General features: G+C 45.6%; 1 protein-coding gene and 1 long non-coding RNA gene across 5 annotated transcripts in view; one reads left to right on the forward strand and one right to left on the reverse strand.

The window, feature by feature from the left end:
• LOC146026636 (uncharacterized) overlaps positions 1 to 23007 on the reverse strand; it is a 132120-nt gene that overhangs the window by 68103 nt on the left and 41010 nt on the right. For both annotated transcript variants that reach the window (XR_014454508.1, XR_014454509.1), the window contains exon 3: positions 16591 to 16758. This is a non-coding gene — a long non-coding RNA (uncharacterized LOC146026636). The remainder of the gene's footprint in view (positions 1 to 16590; positions 16759 to 23007) is intronic.
• Positions 720 to 15976, forward strand: LOC146026635 (uncharacterized). Of its 3 annotated transcripts, XM_083157456.1 has the most exons (4): positions 720 to 958; positions 1969 to 2066; positions 13994 to 14972; positions 15084 to 15976. In XM_083157456.1, the coding sequence occupies exons 2-4, from the start codon at positions 1986 to 1988 to the stop codon at positions 15257 to 15259; spliced, it is 1236 nt and encodes a 411-aa protein (XP_083013582.1). In that variant the 5' UTR covers positions 720 to 958; positions 1969 to 1985; the 3' UTR covers positions 15260 to 15976. The 3 variants fall into 3 exon arrangements, with proteins under 3 accessions (XP_083013582.1, XP_083013584.1, XP_083013583.1); XM_083157458.1 differs by lacking the exon at positions 1969 to 2066; XM_083157457.1 differs by lacking the exons at positions 720 to 958; positions 1969 to 2066 and adding an exon at positions 12365 to 12608.

Raw genomic sequence — 23007 nt, forward strand, 5'->3', positions numbered from 1 at the left:
CATTTGCACCAAGGTAGGTGCTGGCGCTAGTATCCACCGAAGCTTGCGGATGAGGGGCAAGCGCACCACAAGATGTGAGCCACTCTGCCTACAGGCAAATACAACAGGCAATTGGTCGACATTGAAAAGCAAAAAAAGCGACATGGCAAAAACTCATGTCGACCTTTTCGTGTGTCTACGTTTTCATGTCAACCTTTTGCCATTTACCGTGAACCTAGACACTATCAATCATTTGCTCACCCTAGGGTTACCACCTAGTCCCTTTAATTCCGGACACATATTAATTACACAGGTTCTGTGGCTGGCTGACTTCAAGACTCCACTTCACCTGATTTTAAACTGCCACAGAACCTGTGTAATTAACATGTGTCCGGAATTAAAGGGACTAGGTGGTAACCCTAGCTCACCCCCCCTGTAGTACATAGGATGCAACGTGCAGGGCTATCCGGTTATATTGCTGAATTGATGTAACATCAGTTGTCAGGACTGTAATCACATGCATGATAATCATTCACTCGTTATTATGTGTAATCAGATAAGGGTGGAAGGGTGCAGTACAGCCGCTCTGACTTGTGCCACATGTAGTGTAAGACCAGGCTAATAATCCACAAGGTGAAAGCACATCTAGCTCATTGGTTCTCCCCTCTAGTCCATAAGGACCCCCAGTGGCTCATATAATCAGTAGCTCTATCTGTGGAAGCAGGTGGGGTAATTACTAACTCAGCAGACTCGATCTGCTCACCTGCGTCTGATTAATGACAGACAGAGCGTGTGACCTGCAGAAAGTCTTTGAGGACTAGAGTTGAGATCTCCTGGTCTAGGGAAAGGATCATCATATTCCCACTATATCAGAAGGCAGTAACCCACAGTGGTAGCAACCAAGGACCAGAGCGGATCCTTCCACTCAGAGCCATGTCTGGGGCACAGTGATGTGGGCATCTTCGGGCTGGGAAAACAGGTAAGTCTGGGCTTGTGTTTTACGAGGATACTCTGCATTATCATCAAGTTATATGCAAATAGCTGATGAAGACATTCTCTGCTGGGGTGCTGGTGCTTTTCCTCTCTATACGCATCTTAATAGCAGTCGACGAGGACATCCCAACATGAGAAGACAGGGACTATTAAATGCTGATATATCTGTATCTGATGCACCTGAGGTAATCAGCCTCTCCCAGATACATGCACTATAGATGCCTAAAGGTGCATACACACTGTACAATTTACTTTTTTTTTTTTGACCAATTTTGATAATTTTGGCCCTTCTGAATGATATTGGTCAAAATATCTTTCAGTGTGTATGCGACAAATCATGATGCCCATACCTGCCAGTTGTTCATTAAGGTTGTTCGTCAACTGTGCATGCAGCTCAAGTTAGATATCTTTAAAAAAAAAAAAGCCTATAGCCCAGGTAGCCAACTCCAGTCCTCGAGAGCTACCAACAGTTAATGTTTTCCAGATCTCCTCACGCCACCTGTGGATCTTTTAAAATGGTGTTAGTGAGCAATGAGTGCACCTGTGTAGCAGCTAGGCTGTCTGGAAAATGTGAACTGTTGGTAGCTCTTGAGGACTGGAGTTGGCTACCACTGCTATAGACTGTAGATAGATCTTTCGTCCAGGACACTGGGTTCAAGGGAAATTGGTCATCAATGTCTTTCAATCTAAATTGATCAAGACAAATTGTACAGTGTGTATGCACCTTAAGCATCTGTGCAGCAATTGGTTGATTTGCAGTATTTTTATATCGGATGTTGCCACATTGAGGAATGTAGTCAACAAAGACTTTGGATTTTTATTTCCGACGTGAAACGACCCCAGATTGCTTTATTACCCACTCTGAGTTCTCTATAGTAAGTTGCGTTGATGGTAGAACAGGCCATATACGGGAACCCCAGGCTGCAGGGATGGAATGATTACAGGCATAATAAGTGGGTGTATGGCTACTCCACCTTTCCTTGTTCCTCTCCTCAGGCCCTACAGTCAAGGCCATGGTTTATGGATACCCAGATAATAGCTGCACTCAGCCTGACTCAGCGGAGAAGTGTGTTGGTCAGCTTGGAGAAGAGCAGGTAAGGTACAGACCATTGTCTAATGAGCGTTATGATGGGACAGCGGACTATTCTTCTCCCCCCTGCAGGCAGCACCATGTCCACTATCCATACAATGATCATCAGTGCTAATTTACACAGCTAGAAGAAGACAGCCTGGACATCTGAGGGAGACATTAGTGGTAGGATAACATACACTATATACAAAGACATCGATGTATTGTCAGTGCTGAAACATTGTCCTCTCTATAGTACCCCCCTTTCACATGGCAAATGCCAGGTCGCAACTGGGTTTGGACACTGGTCCTTCAACCACAGCGGCCCGGCAATAAGCTGTGACACTTTGGAGCTTGACCAGGGTTAGTTATGTGACGTGAATGGGGTATAACAGTTAGAACAATCATGTGGCAAAGTTATGTTACTATGAGTTACCATCGTTAGGATGTTTTGGATCATGTGCCCTGCTTAGGGCAAGGCTGCCCCTTATGCTGGGTCCTTCCCGGCATTAGGATTGCAAAATCTTGATACGATTCCAAAAACATTCAATAGTGATAATCTAAGGTGGGGACCTGTATTAGTCCCCAGGTCAATTATTTAGTTCAACAATTTAATTATGTCTTTTATTTATTTATTTATTTACAATTATTAATCTTGGCACTGAGGTTTTTTATAGATGCTACATGGTGGTGGTAAAAACCCTAATTTCACCTGGTAAAACCAGCATGGTCTCTTTTTAGAGAAAGCTTAGTTTCTTTAAAGTCTATGTGTTAGATTTGCTAAGGCAGGCATGTCCAAACTGTGGCCCTCCAGCTGTTGTGAAACTACACATCTCAGCATACTTTGCCATAGTTTTAGCATTCCCTATGAGTGAAACTGTGGCAAGGCATGATGGGACCTGTAGTTTCACAACAGCTGTAGGGCCACAGTTTGGACATGCCTGTGCTAAGGCCATTAAAACAACCAACAACCAAGTGAGTTGTTTCCGGGTGCCTAATGGGGTCCCGCCAGTCATTTACCTGATCATCGGGATCCCGACTGTTAAAACACCGACCCCCCCCCATAGAGGGAGAATAGAATAGGTAGCGAGCCACTGTGGCCGTGGCGAGCGCAGCGAGCCCGCAAGCGGCTTTGTTACGCTTGCCATGCAGTCTGAGTCCGGCCAGTTGGGATAATGACTGTCAGCATCCCGACTGTTGGAACCCTATAACACACCCGTTGCAGTGGCGTAACTATAAGGCCGCAGCCCCCCCCCCCCCGCGCGGTGGCGGGGAGGCGCCGGGGGTCTGCGGGCGCTATTTTTTCTCCGCCAGCTCCCCACTTGCTTGTGGGTGCAGCGGGGAGCTGGCAGGGGGGTCCGTGCGGCGCGGAGGTACCTGCATTCAGGGAGAGCCTGGAGGTCCCTGCGCCTGCGGAGCTGAGTATGATGTTGCCGCCGCCGGGGTCCCTGCAGTGAAGTGGAAATAACGCGCTACGGAGATAGCGCGTTATTTCCACTTCACTGCAGGGACCCCGGCAACATCATACTCAGCGCCGCAGGGACCTTCAGGCTCTCCCTGAATACAGGTACCTCTGCGCCGCACGGACCCCCCTGCCAGCTCCCCAGGGGGGTCTTTTAACGGGGGGCAGCGGCAAAATTGTCTGGGGGGGGGGCGAAATTGTCCCGGCGGGGGGGGAGCAAAAGTTTTCGTTACGCCGCTGACCCCTTGTTTTCTGTTGCAACCACTCAAATTCTGCCATGTGCAAAGAATTCATATCTAATTTGTCTTTGTATGAATATTTGTGGAAAAAGAAAAGTGAAATATTATCCACACACAGGTATATATGTATGTGTGTAGTGCACACAGTGGCAGAGTAAAGGTTAAGTCTGCCCGCCCGGCCTGCGCCGTGTACGGTAGCCTGCCTGCTGTGTGGTGTGGTGAGGCTGATGTTGATTTTGGCACCGTGACTGGGACACACCTGTTGTTTAAACTACTCAGTGAGAGATTCGGCATAAAAAATGTCTATTTATTGTTTGCAGTAGAAGAAACATACATAGAAAGTAACACGAAACAAGACCCACAGTAATTCAATATATAAACATCCGCTGCGAATATGCTACATGTAACAGTTCTGGAAAAGCAGAGGCATGCGCTAGTCCACGGAGGTGTTTCATACATAACCCAGTTCTGGAGAACTATAGGTATGTGCTGGTCCTGGGAGGTTGCCTATACTATACGTGCTCCAGTGCTGGCACATTATGTTACAGGTGTGCATTGTCCATGGGGATAGGGTGCAGTAGTGGGCCCAGGAGAAAATAAATATAAGTAGGGGCCCACGTCTGTGGGTGATGGGGATAGACAGAGGGTGACTATAAGAGGCAGAGTGTGACAGGAAAAAAGTGGGTGACGGGGGAGCAGTGGGACCCTTAGTCCTAAGGGGCCTGGTGCACGTCACCTATGGAAGTTCAAAATCTGATAGGAGGGATCCTACATATCCAAGTCCTTTAACCCTAGAAGTGCCAGAACTGATCCTCGTGAATTGGTGTGGACCCATTCAAGTAGCAGGTTCTGTAACACATGAAAGGGTTTCTTTTACATGTCCCAGGCCTGGACCATGTTCCCTGGATAACAGCACTGCTCAAACATCCCTTCGTACGGCACTGGTTATACCAGGGGTTCCCAAACATTTTTGAATCACGGCACTCTAGAGCAGTGGTGGGGAGCCTCAGGCCCGGGGCGGTGTGCGGCCCCCGTAGCCGGTCTGAGTGGCCCTTCTACCCACCCGGCAGCTTTGCCGGGAGTCAAGTACAGGGGACTTCTTGCGAGAGGTCGGTAGTTCTTGGGAGATTCCAGAAAAACATGAAAAACTTTTGAAGGAAATATGGAAGTGCGCTATAAACTAAATTGGTATGGAATATGCAATGGCTACAGTACTGTATATACAGCACGGTTTTCCCATAATCCAGAGGTTCCCAAACGCGGTCCTCAAGGCACCCCAACGGTCCAGGTTTTAGGTATATCCATGGCTCAGCACAGATGGTTAAATCAGGCTGACTGAGTTACTAATCAAGTCACCTGTGGCCAGGCATGGATATACTTAATACCTGGACCGTTAGAGTGCCTTGAGGACCGTGTTTGGGAACCTCTGCCATAATCCCATTAGTCCTGGTTTTAATGAAATCCATGCATAAATCCAGATGGTAAAAGCAAATTGAAGTACTAAGTCACCTGTGTTTAAGTAATGCCACACATCAGACCAGCTTTCCTCCATCATCCCGCTAGTTGGTTGAATGGAATAAAACCCTAGAACTGGATAGGAGCAAATGTAATTTGTAATTAAGTCATTTGTTTCCCAAATCGGAAATTGGACAACAACTGTCACTCAGACAATGTACTGTAGTTGGACCTATTTGATTTAAACAATTTCACTGAATGTTTTTCTCCATTCTCCTAAATTTGTGAGCAAATTGCTTATTGGCATTTGCCCCCTACAGTACCAGTCCAACCAACTAGTTGGATGTTTGTGCAACACAGCCGATGCCCGATACATTTAAAGATTGAGCTGTGCATTGTTCCGTGTGTACGGGCAATCTGCTTATTGGCCGTACAGCCGCTAGTGATTGACAGCTCAATGGGCGGGTGCAGCAAAGTGCGCTCACCCACTTTTGACGTCAATCACGTTGGATTGGGCAGTGTGTATTGAGAACACGCTCCCTGAGCAGTCTGTAGATATCTCTACCAGTGTGTACGCAGCTTAAAACGTCTCATTAATGTCTGTTGTGCCCAATAAACAGGATACAGCCCATATCCTGACTGTTGGGATGCTAGAAGTCAAAATACCCATGCTGGCATTGAGGTTATGCCGACTCCAAAATCCAAGGGACTTTAAGTTATTTACGGTGGGGGCTAAGCTGCAAGAGGAAGGTAAGTATAGTTCAGGTATAAGACCCCTGTTAATATGCCAGCATAGGTATTTTGACCACCTGCCTTCATCTGTATGTACCCCAATATATACTGTTCTGGTGCTGTCAGCTCACTGATTACAGAAGGGGGGGGGGGGTGTATGACCTAGATGAGGGGATTCCCTGGCTCGGGCTGCAATGCGTCCACCCTCTCTTGTTGCCCTGTAAGTCACCTGCCCCCTAATCTGATGGAATGTTGAAGCCAGCCGGGTCTTCCCTTAAGAGCAGGTCCCAGTCTCGCTGCCAGAGAACCAAGTCTTGCATTCTCTGCTTATTCCACATCTGCTAATCTCTATTTTCCTGTAGCAGTGAAAGTTGGAGGAAATGAGAAAAAAACCCAGATTGTGTTAGCGAGATAGAGGAAGAAACGCTACATGTCCAAAGCTTTATTTTATGGATTTCAGTTTTTTTTTTTTTGCTAACTTGTTCAGGAAACTTACCCCATCTCCTCTTCCCGTTTGGCTGAGCTACTTGCTCATTCCGGATCTGGATTTGCGTAGGCAGTGTTAAAAATAGTCAAGGTATATAAAGAGGCGAGGAGAAGCCCCACAGACCATAGGAGCGCAGAAGAGCCTCCGATAAGGCCACAAAATCATTCAACCTTGCAGTCTAAACACAGACCAGAAACCGGGTTACCGCAGATGGCACCTAGATATAATTATTATACTGTATGGAGAAAACAGGGACTCTCACGTGACCCTCTTCTCAAACACCACTTATATCACCTACAATGTGGTCTTTACAATGGCTTTCTATACTGATCAGCAAGAACTATCCTAGCCTATGTCCGACCAGTCCAGTCACTTAACACTGGCCCTTATTCAGATCTGATCGCAGAACAAATTTGTTCTCAAAATGGGCAAAACAATGTGCACTGCAGGTGGGGTGTGTTGAAACTGAAATCTAAATCGCAGTGTAAAAAAATAATTCAGACAGTATTTACCCTGCACAGAAACAAAACAATTCACACAAATCTAACCCTCTCTATACATGTTACATCTGCCCCACCTGCAGTGCACATGGTTTTGCCCATTTTGAGAACAAACTAGTACTGCGATCAGATCTGAATAAGGTCCACTGGGTATAATATCACTGTATTTCAAGTGGCAGCGAGCGATCTGCAGCTTTTCTGCTCTTGTGCTCCTAGCGCACTCTGGTCTGTAACTGAGATACAGACCAGAGTGTGCTAGAAGCAACAGTAGAGAGCGAACCTTCCCCTGGAGGAAAGAGGAACTGTGCAGGTTGTGACTGGTGTAGGGCGCTAGAATGAACGCGAAGGAAGTGAACACTGGGAGATGATGACCTACAAGGTATCTACCGTTATTGGTAGGCAGGCAATAGGTGGACACATGAAAAAGGTTGAAATTGGCAGAAGGTCGACACAAGCAAAAGGCTGAAAGTACAATACAGGAGAAAGTCGATGTGAGGTTTTTCACAATTTTTTTTTTTTTTTTTTAACCAACTTGTTCTTACTTCATGACCCAAGTGATCATAGAAGAAGAATATAATAGTGTGCCGAGCACAGCAAGGCACCGTGCCCGAAGCATGGCGAGTGTAGCAGTACACTAATATGCACCATATCAACACAGACACTTGAAAAACTTGTAGACTTTTCCTGTGTCAACCTAAACTCTGTGTTGACCTAATAATCCACACCTGAAAAAAATGGCTAACCAAATAGAAGCAAACTGAATTTGCAACATGATGGAAGTTCTCAAATCCTGGAGACTGTGTTAAATTCTCCGCGTACACCAATTTTTGACCTGATTTAATCGGATCAGGCTGATCTATCGGATGAAAATCAAATGTACGCTCCTGTGCACATCGGATCGGAGCTTATGGCTCGTGTTTGGCGCATATGATATGTCGGATCCGGTGCATTAGTGACACATCGCTGATGTTTTTTAGCACCCGCGATGTATCACATCCGATCCAAATGTGTGCGCCAGCTGCCTATAACCTGCAGCGCGTGGAACCGCCCTCAGACAAGTTGAACCTGTGTATGGGCACCTTTTAAAGCAGGGTATCGCACAATATACAGTATTATTCCTGTTCAGATTAGAACTCTACATTGTACAGTGTAAGCGTTGATTCATCATTCCCAACTGTCGTTCTCCGAATTGCCGACTTCATGTGCTGCACATTCAATGCGACAATTCCTGCACCAGCGCAGTGTATTTCACCTGCAGCATGTGACAATACATTGTGTCGTCATAGAGCAGATCAGTGTGTGCGGCGGTGCAATGCGTTACATTGAGTCGCTGTGTTACACTGTTGTATATTGTGCCTCCAGTTTACAACTGCAATTCTAACGGGGAAAATTCTGTACAAAGTGGAACTCCGCTCCATAAGATGCTTATTTATTAACTGTATTTTGTGTAAAATCCTTGGAAAATAGATCATTCCTGCAAAAAGTTATATCCCCAAATGTGTGAAGAAAAAGCAGCCAGAATCAGTTTCTATGGGGGCACGTTTCAAAAACCTGGCTCCAATAGCTACAATTCTCTTTAGATGGCAATAGCCATTGTTGTACAGTGCAGAGCCATACACAAGCATAAACAGTGCAAGCCAAACCGGAGGAACAAAGACTTCCAGTCCAAGACCTTGGTCACTGTACCCACAGAGGCAGCGCTGCCTTTGGCATAGTTGCCTAACCTCCAATATCCCTATAGATTGTAAGATTGCAGCAGGGCCCTCTAACCCCCAAATCTGTCTGTCACCCAGTTTGTTTTATCACTGTCTACTATTGTAAAGCGCAACGGAATCTGCTGCGCTATATAAGAAACTGTAAATAAATACCCTCCTACATTCTGCAGGAGACTCCCTGAAATAGCAGCAATCTCCCTCTCTCCCTCATTAGTTTAGCAATCTCCCTCATGTCACCTATCCCACATTACACTGTAACATTTTTTGGGGGGGAAAAAGGAATTAGAGAGCGATATTTACATTGCAGTATAGTATCTCTTACTAACTGCTTTGGGGCTCATCTACATTTGGATATAAGTAATTTTAAAAGATTCCGCTCAGATGTAGCCGTACACTTCTAGGTGCCACAATCTCTCCATATATGGAACTAGACACGCCCTTTGGAAGGAGCATGACACGCCCCCTCAATGTGGCGCTGTGCAAAATTCTACTACCAACTATATTATTCACCTGAATTTCATGGAAAATAACAACCTCGCTATGTTAAAATGAAAAGAAGTAAAAAAAACATTAAAGCAGATGATTCCACTACAACAGAGATGGGGAACCTTCGGCCCTCCAGCTGTTGTTGAACTGCTATTTGGCCATACTAAAACTGTTGCAGGGCATGCTGGGATGTGTAGTTCAACAACAGCTGGAGGGCCGAAGGTTCCTCACCCCTGCACTACAACGTCATTTGTGTAGCTGGTCACATAGGAAATAACGTGCAAACTCTGTTCTTAAAATTGAATGAATATAATTGTTCTCCGAACTTCACCATCGAAGCTGAATACGGAAAGCCTGGGAGTGGGAATATTATTGTGGAATAAATCTGTAAAGTGAACAAGCAGGTTGGTTTACTGAGCTGCCATCTGCAGAATATGTATTTATCTGGTATATAAACAGGTTTCTACCGGAGAGACACAATGTGACCTATATCCCCTGCTTCTGGATGCATTAGTGAGAAGCACTAAACAAAATAATAATGCCATAATGCACACGCCCTAGAATAATGTCTAAATACCCGTCTGCACAAATATGGCAGGGTACAAAACTCATATCACTTTTTTTTAAATTCCACTAAATTCATGGCGAAGCTCAACAATTCATATGTGCTGTTCTTTCTGAAATCTAGCCGTCCCCTTAGACTTGGATGAAGCAGGTGATGGACCCACCTTAAGACTTCATCCAGAAGCAGAACTGCCTTTGGTGCAGCAGGTGCATCGTATTGGGGCCCACTGCTGCGACCCATATTGGCATATTGTGGACTTGGGGGGGGCCCAAACTATATTTTTGCACCGGGTCGAACTACTCACAAGTTCCGCCACTGCCCTCTCCACATTTCTGCACTTATATACAATAAATGACTCCCATGGGAAAAAACGTGAATAAAATCTGATTTTCCTTTTTTTTTTTTTCTTCAGTATATTCCCATTTTCTGTTGCTATGATGAGAATGCTGGTGGTTCTCCTGACTGTGGATTAGGAGCCCATTTCTAATTACATCCTTGTGGCAATACCTACACTGACATATTCCTGCAATGTGAGAAGGAGGGATCCAGCCGATATCTGCTGCAGTCCCACTAATGCCTCCAACAGCCGCATGTCTCTCTTCCCCCCCCCCCCCCCCCCCCCCCCCCCAAAAAAAACAATGCAAGCCCGTACTTCCCACATCGCAGGATTCCTGTGCCGGGCACTTGAGATGATTGCAATCTGTAATGCGCTAATATCGTTGTATTTCTAATGTGATAAATGGGGTCCAGAGTCCGTGCTAATAATTGAAGGGCCCATTTATCATTGATCACATTTGTGATGTAATCTGGGTATGCAGCATGCAATCACATTGGGTAAATGTATGACCCAGCACCGATGCAAACCCTGCAATGTGATAGGTCGCTGTGATGTGTTACAGAGCCGGATGTCGGAAAGGGTTTACAGGTACAGGTGTCGGTGTCCATAATCTGTATTCCCAGGTACAGGGGGTGCCGGTACTGTCCATAATCTGTATACCCAGGTACAGGGGGTGCTGGCAGTGGCGTAGCTACATATGTGGCAGACCCTGCGGCACCTTGGGAGAGCGGGGTCTAGGTGGGCACCGCTGGCTGAACTGACAGGCAGCAGTGAGCACTGAGCTGGTTCCGCCCTGCACATATCTAATGAGCGTGGACCCAGTGCGCTCATTACATATGCAGAGACTGGGACCCGCTCATTAAATATGCACTGTGCTAGGTCCCCGCTCATTAGATATGCACGGAGCAGGACCAGCTCAGTGCTCACTGCTGCCTGGGTCGCCTGTCCGCTCAGCCAACGGTGCCCGTAGTCCATCACCTCGCCCCTTCTGGGGGGGCTGGAATTTATTTTGGCGGGGGGGGGGGGGGAGAACTGTCCATAATCTGTATACCCAGCTACTGTACATAGACCCAGGTACAGGGGGTGCTGTCAGTGTACATAATCTATATACCCAGCCACTGCATGTATACCCTGGGCATAGCTATCATACAGATCAGTCATTACGTAGGGATAATGCCCTCCCTGTTGTATAGTGACCAGCAGCCTCCTGTGCTGTACAGGTCACACAGCTGCGGGGGGGACCTCTGATATTTAGTAACTCATATAATACACATTACACTAAATATGAGATAAGAGCGCAGTTCTGGGAATGAGACATCGCTGCCTGGATAAGTCTTATCTGCTCCGACAGTCTGCACTCTGTGTAGAGACATCTCCTGTGTCACCCGCTCCCTGCAGCTAGTAATGATGCCACCTTCCACAGGGGACGGTTACCCAGATCCCTGCTGCTTGTTGGGGGGGATGATTCTTCGTACAAGGGAGGAGGCTTATATAAAGACTAATGCTGGGTACACGCAACGATTTGGCCTCAATTCCGTCAATTTTGATGCAATTTTGACAGATTGTATATAAATTGGGCATGTTTTAGATCCGATTCCGATCAGATCCGCGCCCCTGCTGGTCTTTTGGTCGTTTTGGAGATCCTATGGTGCAGTCAGGATTTGTTTAAGATACCTTCAACTGGGTACAGATTGTGTATGCCGAATGGGGATACGGTCATTGGGTCACCAGGATCGTTAGGTTGAAAGTCAAAAGATCGACATGTGGTATTTCACGTGTTTTTTTTTTAGAGCCGACATGTGCCGACAGGCGGTATTTCATGCCCTACCATCCACTAGGGTGAGGTGGGAGAATAAAAAATAGCATGGCGAGCACACGCGGTGCTACGTTTCAGTGTCCATGTCGACATTCGGGATAAAAAAATGTGAAAAACCCCATGTCGACCTTCCTGCATGTTGACCTAGACTCATGTCGACCTAATGACTGACGACCAACATGCTGGTGACCTAACGATCCTCACCCTGCAGATTGTGTGCAGATCATCTGCTCCAACAGATCGTGCGAACATCATACGATCTGCTCCCAATCATAATAGTTCTGGTGTGTACCCTACATTAGCTAAAAAGAGCTAAGTGTGTGTGTGTGTGTGTGTGTGTGTCCATTAATAATTATTCATATGTCAGCAAAGCCTGTAGTGCTAGTGTGTAGCAATGTTGCAGTGTGTTACATAGCAGTACTACAAGGACCCAGGCATGTGCAGATGTTATTACAGGGTAATGAGATGTGACAGCAGCCTGAGGCTGTGGGTGGGGTTACAATATGTATAAAGACAAAGTAAGCAGCCAATCCGGTGGCACTACTCATGCATATCAATAGAGCTGGCAGCCAATTGTCACAAGTCCTGCACCATAACAGGCAGCCCTCACCTCAGAGTCAGATTAGTTGTTTGAGAAAGTTTGTGGATCTACCTGGAGGATCCAGCTGCCCCCCTGTGCCCCAGTCACCCACCCGCCTGGAGTGCCCTCTCCAAGGATGACTTTGGCATACCCCAGCCTTCAGCCAGTGGAGGACAAGCTCGGAGCAGCCACGGTGAGTCCCCTGTTACTTGCTGGGAAGATTACAGCTTGTTACATGTGTGTCAGTTACAGTACATTGTATCCAGCGGTGATCCCAGAGATGTCTTGGGATGGAGTCAGCACCTCCAGGGAATGTGTTACAGTGTATCGGAGTCCGTATATAACAATTATCAGAGTTGGGTCATTGTTACACAATGTATCAGTCAGTATATAACATATATCAGAGTTGGATCGGTTTGTTACAATTTTTAGGAGTCAGTATATAGCATGTATCAGAGTTGGGTCAGTGTGTTACAATGTATTAGGAGTCAGTGTATATATATATATATATAAAATGCATAAGAGTTGGGTCAGAGAGTTACAATGTATTATGTGTCCGTATGTATATATGTATGTATATATATATATGTGTATATATATATATATATATATATATATATATATATATATATATATATATATATATATATATATATATATATATATATATATATATATATATATATATATATATGTGTATATATATATATATATATATATATATATATATATATATATATATATATATATTTATATTTATAATCTCAGAGTTGGGTCATTGTGTAACAATGTATTAGGAGTCAGTATATAACATGTATCAGAGTTGGGACATTGTGTAACAATGTATTAGGAGTCCGTATATATAATGCAGGCATGTCCAAACTATGGCCCTCCAGCTGTTGTGAAACTACAAGTCCCATCAAGCCTTGCCACAGTTTTGCTATTAGGGAATGCTAAAACGATGGCAAGGCATGCTGGGATGTGTAGTTTCACAACAGCTGGAGGACCACAGTTTGGACATGCCTAATATAATGTATCAGAGTTGGGTCAGTGTGTTGCAATTTATAAATGCAAACTCCTTAGTAAAGTTACATTGTAGCCTCCAGATCCCGGGCTGTGTCCTGCTATAGAGGTCCCGGGAATGTGTGTCTCAGGCTGGGGAGGAAGAACCTCCTGAGCGGGCTGTGATCTGTTTGTACAGCGGCCGCACTGTTTGTTATAGGACTATTGGGAGATGAACTCGTTCTACAGGTTCTCAGTAATAATAATGCGGAGACGCAGCGACCTGTGCTGGACACTGTGCAACTGTTTCATCTGCAGCCTTTATAATTCCTCGTTTGTGTGAATATATATATATATATATGTCTATACATATACTGTATATATATGTCTATACATATACTGTATATATATGTCTATACATATACTGTATAGCTTTCTATTAAGTAGTCTATTTATACATAAGTTTATTTTACTACTTGTGTTTTCTAAAATGCAGGTGTATAACCCTTGCGCCCTATTGGCTGACCGTGCTAGATACAGATGTTCCTGTTCTGACCTCTCTCTCTCCCTCCCCAGGACCTGAGCATGGAGGACATGGGCTACATTATGATCGACTCCTGCAGCATCAAGAAGGAGGAGGATGATCTGGGAAAGTTTGTGGACTTGGATTTTATTTTGGCCCACACCACCAGCAGCAGCCAGAGTGGGGGCGGCTCGGGTCATGGGGGCACTTACCCCCTGCCAGAGACCCCCGAGAGTTGCAGCACCACCTATGACAGTGATGGCTCGTACCCTGCCAGCAGGAAATACAGGGCGGGCAGCTTTATTGGGAGCCCCCAGCACAGCTATGTGGCAGAGCTGCTCACCCCAGATGTGCCCTGCATGGATGCCCCCCCAGAGTACGGACTGAAGCCCCTGCACAGCCGCAATTACACCGAGCTGCGGGTCACCGGCCTGGACGCCCCCCTGCACTTATCCGTGGAGCAGATCCAGCAGCTGGGGAACAACATCAAGAAGGAGAGACCCGATCAAGCCTGCATGCTGGGCACCCCGTCCCCCGGTTCCCCCGACTGCATGGGCCCCATGATGGAGCACAAGGCCAGTATAATGCACATGCAGGGCCAGCTAGGGGGCCACATGTATGTCCAGCACAGGCTCAGCCCCACACAGGAGATGCCCCTTAGTGACTGTCACGTTATGCAGGACATTCATGGCCTGCCCATCATGCCCATGGGCCAACAGCACTACCAGCTGGCCCAGTCTTACCCCCCGCACTTTGCCGGCCAGGCAGCTGCACAGTTCCATGGACAATTTGGGGTTTACAGGGAGCACATGAAGGTCCACCCGGCCATGCACGGCATGATTGTCACCCCCCCATCCTCCCCATTGCTGGAGTTCTACCCGGCCATGAACGCCCCCGACGACTGCAAACCCAAGAGGGGCCGGAGGTCCTGGGCCCGCAAGAGAACCGCCACCCACAACTGCGAGTACCCTGGATGTGGCAAAACCTACACCAAGAGCTCCCACCTGAAGGCGCATATGCGAACACATACAGGTAAGCGCAGTGGCATGCCAGGATTTCTAGATGTGCCTGTAGATCACCTCTCCCCTCTACCATGACTCCATCCACCCCATGTAACTAATATGCTCTTGTCTCTTCCCCCAGGTGAGAAGCCATATCACTGTAACTGGGAGGGCTGCGGCTGGAAATTCGCCAGATCGGACGAACTCACTCGCCATTTCCGCAAACACACCGGCCACAGACCGTTCCAGTGCCAGCTGTGCGAGAGGGCTTTCTCCAGGTCCGACCACCTGGCCCTGCACATGAAGCGACACATGTGACCCCTCACAAAGAGACTGCTGCCTATACACAGAGAGGACTCTTATTTTCTTACAGGGGGTGTATATAGGGGCTGTACAGTTCGCTATTTAAAGAGGCACCTGCTCAGCAGATGACAAAGAAAGTCTATAAATTTATATAATTTAAAAGTCGGCAGGGGATCGCTTCATTCCCTGCGTATTGTACAATATTTGTAATTTAGCTTCTTGCGTTTTTGTAAGGTAAATTGAAGTTTTACTTTCTTCGCTGATCTGGAAGTTTCAGCCACTTTTTATGCTCTTAATTATACTTAAAGAGTCTAGAAAGCCGGGGGTGGGAACTGGGGCCCCGAAGTGTTGTGGGTTATTTGTATTTGATGAAAGTATTCTGAAAGCACTGCTCTAACCCTAATGTGCAATTACTGTCAGTCTAATGAGCTGAGCATACGGGGCGCTACAGGTTGCGGAACAGTGCCACCTACTGGACGCATGTGTGCACTGCATAGAACTTACTTTTTAAACATTCCTCCTGTACATCTCATTAACGCGGACACTTTGCATAGTCGGTGATTTTTTTTTTTTTGTTTTTTTTTTTTTATGTATATTATATTTTTTTTAGTTCATTCATTTTTATATCAGCTATCCTTGCTCTTTTCCCTGTGGAAGGGAAACCAGGTACCGTTGGCACTGCCTCATTGCATTTTGTAAATAATTGTACAATAAAACCATGTTTGACATTTATTTCTCGGCTGTTAATTTGGAAAATGAAACTCCTCATTCAATGGATGTTTTAAATGGGGATTAGATCAATTAAATTTCATACCCTTTTTGTTGCAGCTTCCATTTAACGACAGATTATATTAGAAATTGTATTAATGTGTCTGTTTTTTATATATATTAATCTGTGTCAACACTGATTATCTATTGGAAGTGTTTATGGTCATGGAACTGTTTAGAGGCTTGTATAAAATACATTTTGTTTTAACCCTTTGAGTGCCATCATCTGAGATGTACCAAACATCTGCAAAAAATGCCAGCGTCGCTCACATTTGTTATATAAATTAAAATTAAAAATGTCAAAAAAAGATTATATTTCCTATATTAGGTAAACCTTACAGGTCGTTATAATGAATAAAAATCTTTGCCTGGCAATTTTCACCCCTGTTTTGACAAATTCACTTGGCACTCAAAGGGTTCAATTAGAATATTCAACACTTATTTTTCTTCCCAGCCATAAATCCACTGTCTCGGAACAAAATTTTAAAATCCTCCAATCTAAAAATTGTGGTACTTTTTTAATTACCCTGCAACTGCCATAGGGTGTGACTGAGTTATGAGAGAGAAGTTGTACTCACCACTCTGCTTACTGGCTGCCGGGGATTCTGGGCTGCCGCATGTGATGGTATTGCCTTAGTCCAGGCTACGATTATTATATTCTGTACAGGTTTCCCCGCCTGATTGTGTCTGTTTCGTCATTAGCATTTCTCACACATCTGGGTATCGGATTCCGTTTTATAGGCATACTAATGAAGAAGAAAAAATATATCTATAATATGCGCATAAAACGTGGCTATCTGCATTGCTAGAAGCACGATTCTACTCTGCGGCCACAGTATCCATAGCAAACCCATGTACTTATTGTGGTATGTAAGACACTTATACCGGTTTCAGACCGCAAATGCAGGCTCGCATCGGGACTTTGAAACGGTTCAGTCCAGGTGCATGCCGGTTCGCTGACGTCATGTGGGGGTGTGGCTGATCATCATTGGGGGTGGGGGAAGAGGCAGTGCTTATAGCTGGTTCTGCTCCAAGTGTTGCCTCCTCCATAGTGCACAGCAACATGGCAACAAACCTGTAAGAACCCTTCTCCTTATCCGTTTCGGATTGCCGTGTTGCTACCGGTTAGCTGTAACTGGTAACCCTTTCACATCGCACCAATTACCGGGTGAAACCGGCATGAACCTGGTAATTAGGTGCAAAGTGAAAGGGGTATCAAATCTCCTAAAGAAGCAAATTAGCTGCAACTAATCATCCTGCAACACTAGGAAATACCATCTGGAAAGAAATCTCTTCAAGCTCCATAAGGAACCGACATCACACAAGTTAAATAAACGTACATCATACCTGTTCCATAACCGTGACCAAAGCGAGTTTTACAACGATTATTATATATGTCCTTTCCCCATCAGGATCACTTTCCATACACTGATCATTATTCTACCTCCGTGTCGTCTCAGGTGCTACTCATTCATGAGATCCTACTGGTCATTATCTTGTATCCCAATTTTAGAGGCAGATTTAAAGTATTATACTCTTGTATCGCTCCTTACTCCTCTTAACCCTTTGAGTGCCAATGTTGCTGTGCGAGATCCCCAAAATATCCATTACAAAATGCCAGCACCGGTTACAGCGACTGTTAGTTTTTTGGGTGCAATATTTAACTAAACTTCAATTGATTGACTTGTCTGTATTTGTATTTCTTTATACTAAGAGAACAGTCGCTGTGAGTGATGCCGGCATTAGTGGATACTGACAGCTGCTGACCCATCCTCATGTTGCCAGGCCCAAACCATAATTCTGTGCATCCTAGGGCTTGGTAAATCTGACCTTGAACATCAGCAATATGGAAAGATCTACCGCAGTCTCTTCATACATTTGGGGGATCTCTTAATATTTGCAGTTATGCCTCGAAAACGGGTGTTTTATGGTGGATATGTGGCAAATATTGAATAATAGTTCCCATAATGAGGAACCTCCTATCCGATTATTATGCATTCAAAGAGGAAGTAGATGGGCAGGAGGTGCACAGAGGGGAGAGACAGCGGGCATTGAGCTGTGGGTTAGGATGAGAGCTGGAAGAAACGGGTCTCCAGTGCTTTGATAATGTGAATGTGATTGAGGTGCGCAGTAGGGAGGAGCTTCTTCTAGAAGTCCATGCTTGGTTCCTTGGAGGATTATACCTGCAGGACTCTGTTTTGTTCTCTTTAGGAATATTATTGGGGATATTTATCAACTAGTAAGCCCGCTCGAAGCTAATGCTTCGAAAGCTAGTCTGTTACCTTGAACAAACATGCCCAAACACCTCTATGTTGGTGCATGTGTGAGAGAAAGAGATGTAGTTTCACTCCCTGCCACAGATGGCAGTATTTCCTAGACACACGGACGGACACTAGAGATATACTGTATAGATAGATGATCATCTGCTATTGCATCAATAAGAAACTCTATACCATCTTACTGCATCAAAACTCGCAGGCAGGGACTGAAGCCCATCTCTAAAATATGGTCAGAGTAAAGTAGGGATGGCCATCTACCATCGATGATTCAAATTCATTGGTTTTTTTTTTCTAATGGTCGATGTTGAATACTTTTGCCATCGATGGGGGAGGACCAGAAGGTTTCCCTCCATCGATGATGGCACAGTAAAAAAACAATGTTTTTTTTTTTTTTCAACGTGACTGGACACTGAGAATAGCCTGTCCCTGACAACCCTGAAGCCCCGTCCCCACATTCTGATTGGCCCATGGGCCAGTTAGTCCAAAAAAATTAATGATCATCAATCGGTAAAACTATCAATGGTCACTTGTGACATAGTTTGTTACTGTCGATGGCTGGTTGCAATATCACCATCGATGGTGATTAAACTGATGGCCATCCCTAGAGTGAAGTAGAGTAACTGCATTATTTCCCTTCTCTATCGGACTCCCTGAGCGCTACTGCGTATGCACAGGCTACTGACCACACCTACCATGGCAGTTACCAGGATGGCGTTCGCTGTAGGGGACATATAACATTGCCCATGTCCTGCAATGTTTTGTATATCACTTATTTTATTGTTCGTACTGTTTCTTTGCGCTCATTGAGGTAGTACATGGAACTGTGGTACCTAGCACAGCTTCGCCAGTGCTCCCGTCATTTCTTTTATTGAACAAGAAAGCTAACACTGCTGCCAATCCAGGCTGGCGCCACCTGCTGGAGCTGCCACCCCGAGCAGGGTCTCCACTTCCCCAGAAACCTCTGGAACTATGATAATTGGGCCCCTTGGATGGTTAGAAAAGGCTCTGTACCTCTTTGTGACTCCGGGGGCCGGATTCACTAAGATTCAAAAGTGATAAAATGGAGAGTGATAAACAGCCAGCCAATCAGCTCCTACCTGCCATGCCACAGACTGTGTTTGAAAAATGTCAGACAGGAGCTGATTGGCTGGGGGTTTATCACTCTCCATTTTATCACTTTTGAAGCTTAGTGCATCTGGCCCCGCAAGAGAGCGAAATCCTTAAGGTCCCCATACATTAGTGCGAGGTATCTCTGATGGAACAACTACAACCCGCCCACGCAGCATAACACTAAAGCAAAGCCTGGGAGTGGGAATATCATTGTGGAATAAATCTGTAAAGTGAACGAGCAGGTTGGTTTACTGAGCTGCCATCTGCGGAATATGTATTTACCTGGTACATAAACAGGTTGATACTGGAGAGACACAATGTGACCTATATCCCCTGCTCCTGGTGGCATTAGTGAGAGACACTGAACACAATAATGATGCCATAACGCACACAACCTGGAATAGGAGTTTTCTAGTTGCAGGAAAAAAATGTTCTAATTTATCTTTTTTTTTTTCAACATCACAATACAATGAACTCCTGCAGATATACTCCAGTCCACCATATATGCTATACGGGTATTTTAAGAGTGGAGTAGGTCGGTGTGCAGCCTCCTCTGGCCAGACCCCCCTCCTCTTTGCCAGGAGCAATAGTGTCTGAGCACTAGAGCAAGTCTCTGGGAAAATGGTGCAGCAGCCATTTTTGTGGCAATTTTCACATCGACCCAGCAACATTGCGGAGTCTGGGCACTAGACCACTCAGACTCCACTGGAAAGATGGCCGCGTGCCCTTTTTCTGGCAATTTGAACAACTGTCCTGCTGCCGCTGAAAAATGGGTGCAGTGTGCCCCCCCCATTTTCTAAGTGGTTTTACTGAGCATTTACTTGAATATCTATCCATCTATGCCTCTGGGGTATACATTCGATATACACAATCAGATGAAATCGCCAAGCGTTTGGCAATTTCATCTGTCACATTTAACGAATTGTTTGGGGTAAGAGCCAGAGGACACCCTAATTTACTGTACAATAAATAGATAAGATATATTCAACTTAATTTGGGGAGGTAGAGCATACCATCAGAAACTTTAAATTGGACTTTTCATTACAATATGATATTAAAAGGTCTTCATTAACAATATTATTATTATTACTATTATAAGTACTGTAATGTGTTGTATATTGATTAAATCGGATTTAGATTTACCTCAGTGCGCTCTCTCTGTTGATGGCCATTTTGCAGTTTCATGTTCCCGTTATTATTGTGAGCAGCATAATGTTTAGACTACTTTAGAGCATATTGGGTTTATTGATTATCTCTCTATATATTTGGGTTGCGCCTCATTTATGTTAGATATTCTTAATGATTATTAATACGGCCATCATTGGTGAGTATTAGGACTGCACAGCCCACCATTGTTATTCACTCCAGCGAGAGGTGATAGAAACTGCTAATGTCATGCATTCAGGTCTGTATGCACCAACACAGGGACTGTTTGCAGAATGGTTTTATTGTCCCAAGTCTCTGGTGATCTATAGAAGAAACAAAGATTTGTTGTGTGTACATAAACGTGCAGTAGTGAAGTGTGAAGTGTGTGAGGTGGAGCTGGCACATTACTCGCTATTTGCTGCATATGTATATTGTGTTTATTTCTACATCAGGGGATCTGGGAATGTTGTGTGACCTGAGGAATCTGCAATGCAGCAGTAATTATCCTGTCCAGAGATGACTTTATCTAGTAACGGAGCATTTGTATCAGTAAAAAAGGGCAAAATGATTGATTATACTGTATATATCTATAACTTTGACCGTTATTCAATATATTGAAAATTCTAATGTGAAACCCTGCAGTGCCATGTTTTCTGTGCCAAAGTTATTAAGAAGCATAGAAGGGAATGTGTGTGTGTGTACAGATGGAATCGGTACATCTGTCAGAATGAACTTAGGTCGACCCCACTAGGTCGACTGGCAGGAAGGTCGACCTGACTTAAGGTCAACATGGGCCAAGGTCGACATGACTTAAGGTCGAATTTGCATAAAGGTCGACATGAGGAAGGTCGACTGGTCATAAGGTCGACATGGGTTTTTCTCTGGTTTTTTTTATCCGAATGTCGACATGGACACAGTTGGCAATGAGAATCGGACCCTCGCTTCGCTCGCAATGCTTCGGGCACGGTGGCTCGCTTCGCTCGCCACAGCTTTAATAACCTCCTCCACGCCCTAGTGGATGGTAGGGCATGAAATACCGCCTGTCGGCACATGACGGCTCAAAAAACAGTGAAAAACCCCATGTCGACCTTATGACCAGTCGACCTTCCTCATGTCGACCTTTATGCAAATTCGACCTTAAGTCATGTCGACCTTGGCCCATGTCGACCTTAAGTCAGGTCGACCTTCCTGCCAGTCGACCTAGTGGGGTCGACCTAATGACTGTAGACCTAAGTTCATTCTAATAGATGACCGCATCCTGTACAGATGGAGCGCCACCCAGCCAGCCTGAGGAATCCCCAGATCTCCAGAGCTGGCATATAGGCTGCTCCTCCGACCAGCGACCATTAGGGGACTGAACACAACAATCGCTGGCAATATGGTCGCTCAGCGACTATATTGCCAGCGATTTTATGCCCGTGTGTGCGCACCTAGAGACACGCGTCTCCATCTGCATGGCGGCGGGGAGCGGTTTCCCTGCCCGCCTCCACTTCAGGGAGATGGGAGCTGGGGCAGCTGGGGAGCTGCTGAGGGCGGCGGAGGGCTCCGAAAGAACGGGTCACATGTTTGTGAGAAGCTCGACAATGAAGACTTTCACGTTTTTTTTTGGTCCCAAATTCTGACATAGTTCGTCATGGACACCACATCAGTGTACCGCGTCCGCTCACTGCGCTCGCCAGGCTTTGGGCACACTATTATATTCTCCCTCCGTGCCCATATTAGGTCGACATGGCTAAAGTCGACAGGGTTGGAACGTCAACACAAGCATTAGGTTGACAATGGGAGGTTGACAGTCAAAAGGTCGACATGAAGTTTTCATGTTTTTTTTGTCTCGACTGTCTACATGGACACCATCAGAGTGTCCTGTGTCCCGTCGCAGGGATTTCTGCTTGGTGCACGGCGCCTCGTTACGCTCAGCACACTATTTATTCTCCCGCCTGCCTGTACAAGTCGGCTCAGGAAAACGTGCTCATGTCAACCTTTTGAATGTTGACCTTCCCAGTGTCGAACTAATGCTTGTGTTGACCATACGGCCCTGTCTACCTTAGCTATGTCAAACTATTTCATGTGTCAACGAAGCCCTGTCAACCTCCAGTGCTGTATAGGTCACACAGCTGTGTGGGGGGGGGGGGGGGGGGGCTGTGCTAGGTCCCCGCTCATTAGATATGCACAGAGCGGGACCAGCTCAGTGCTCACTGCTGCCTAGGTCGCCTGTCCGCTCAGCCAACAGTGCCCGTAGTCCATCACCTCGCCCCTTCTGGGGGGGCTGGAATTTATTTTGGCAGGGGGGGAGAAAAATATCTAGCTACGCCACTGGGTGCTGGTACTGTCCATAATCTGTATACCCAGCTACTGTACATAGACCCAGGTACAGGGGGTGCTGTCAGTGTACATAATCTGTATACTCAGACACTGTATGTATACCCTGGGCATAGCTATCATACAGATCAGTCATTACGT

The sequence above is a fragment of the Crinia signifera genome, chromosome 8, assembly GCF_055691185.1.
Source record: "Crinia signifera chromosome 8, ASM5569118v1, whole genome shotgun sequence".
Classification (NCBI taxonomy): Eukaryota; Metazoa; Chordata; class Amphibia; order Anura; family Myobatrachidae; genus Crinia; species Crinia signifera.

What these genes read in the sequence shown, in the direction of transcription:
- LOC146026635 (XM_083157456.1), top strand. Translation starts at nt 1,986, where the DNA reads ATGGTTTATGGATACCCAGATAATAGCTGCACTCAGCCTGACTCAGCG. An exon ending in GTCAGCTTGGAGAAGAGCAG is followed by an intron (nt 2,067 to 13,993) that starts GTAAGGTACAGA and finishes CTCCCTCCCCAG; the next exon opens with GACCTGAGCATGGAGGACAT. An exon ending in GCATATGCGAACACATACAG is followed by an intron (nt 14,973 to 15,083) that starts GTAAGCGCAGTG and finishes CTCTTCCCCCAG; the next exon opens with GTGAGAAGCCATATCACTGT.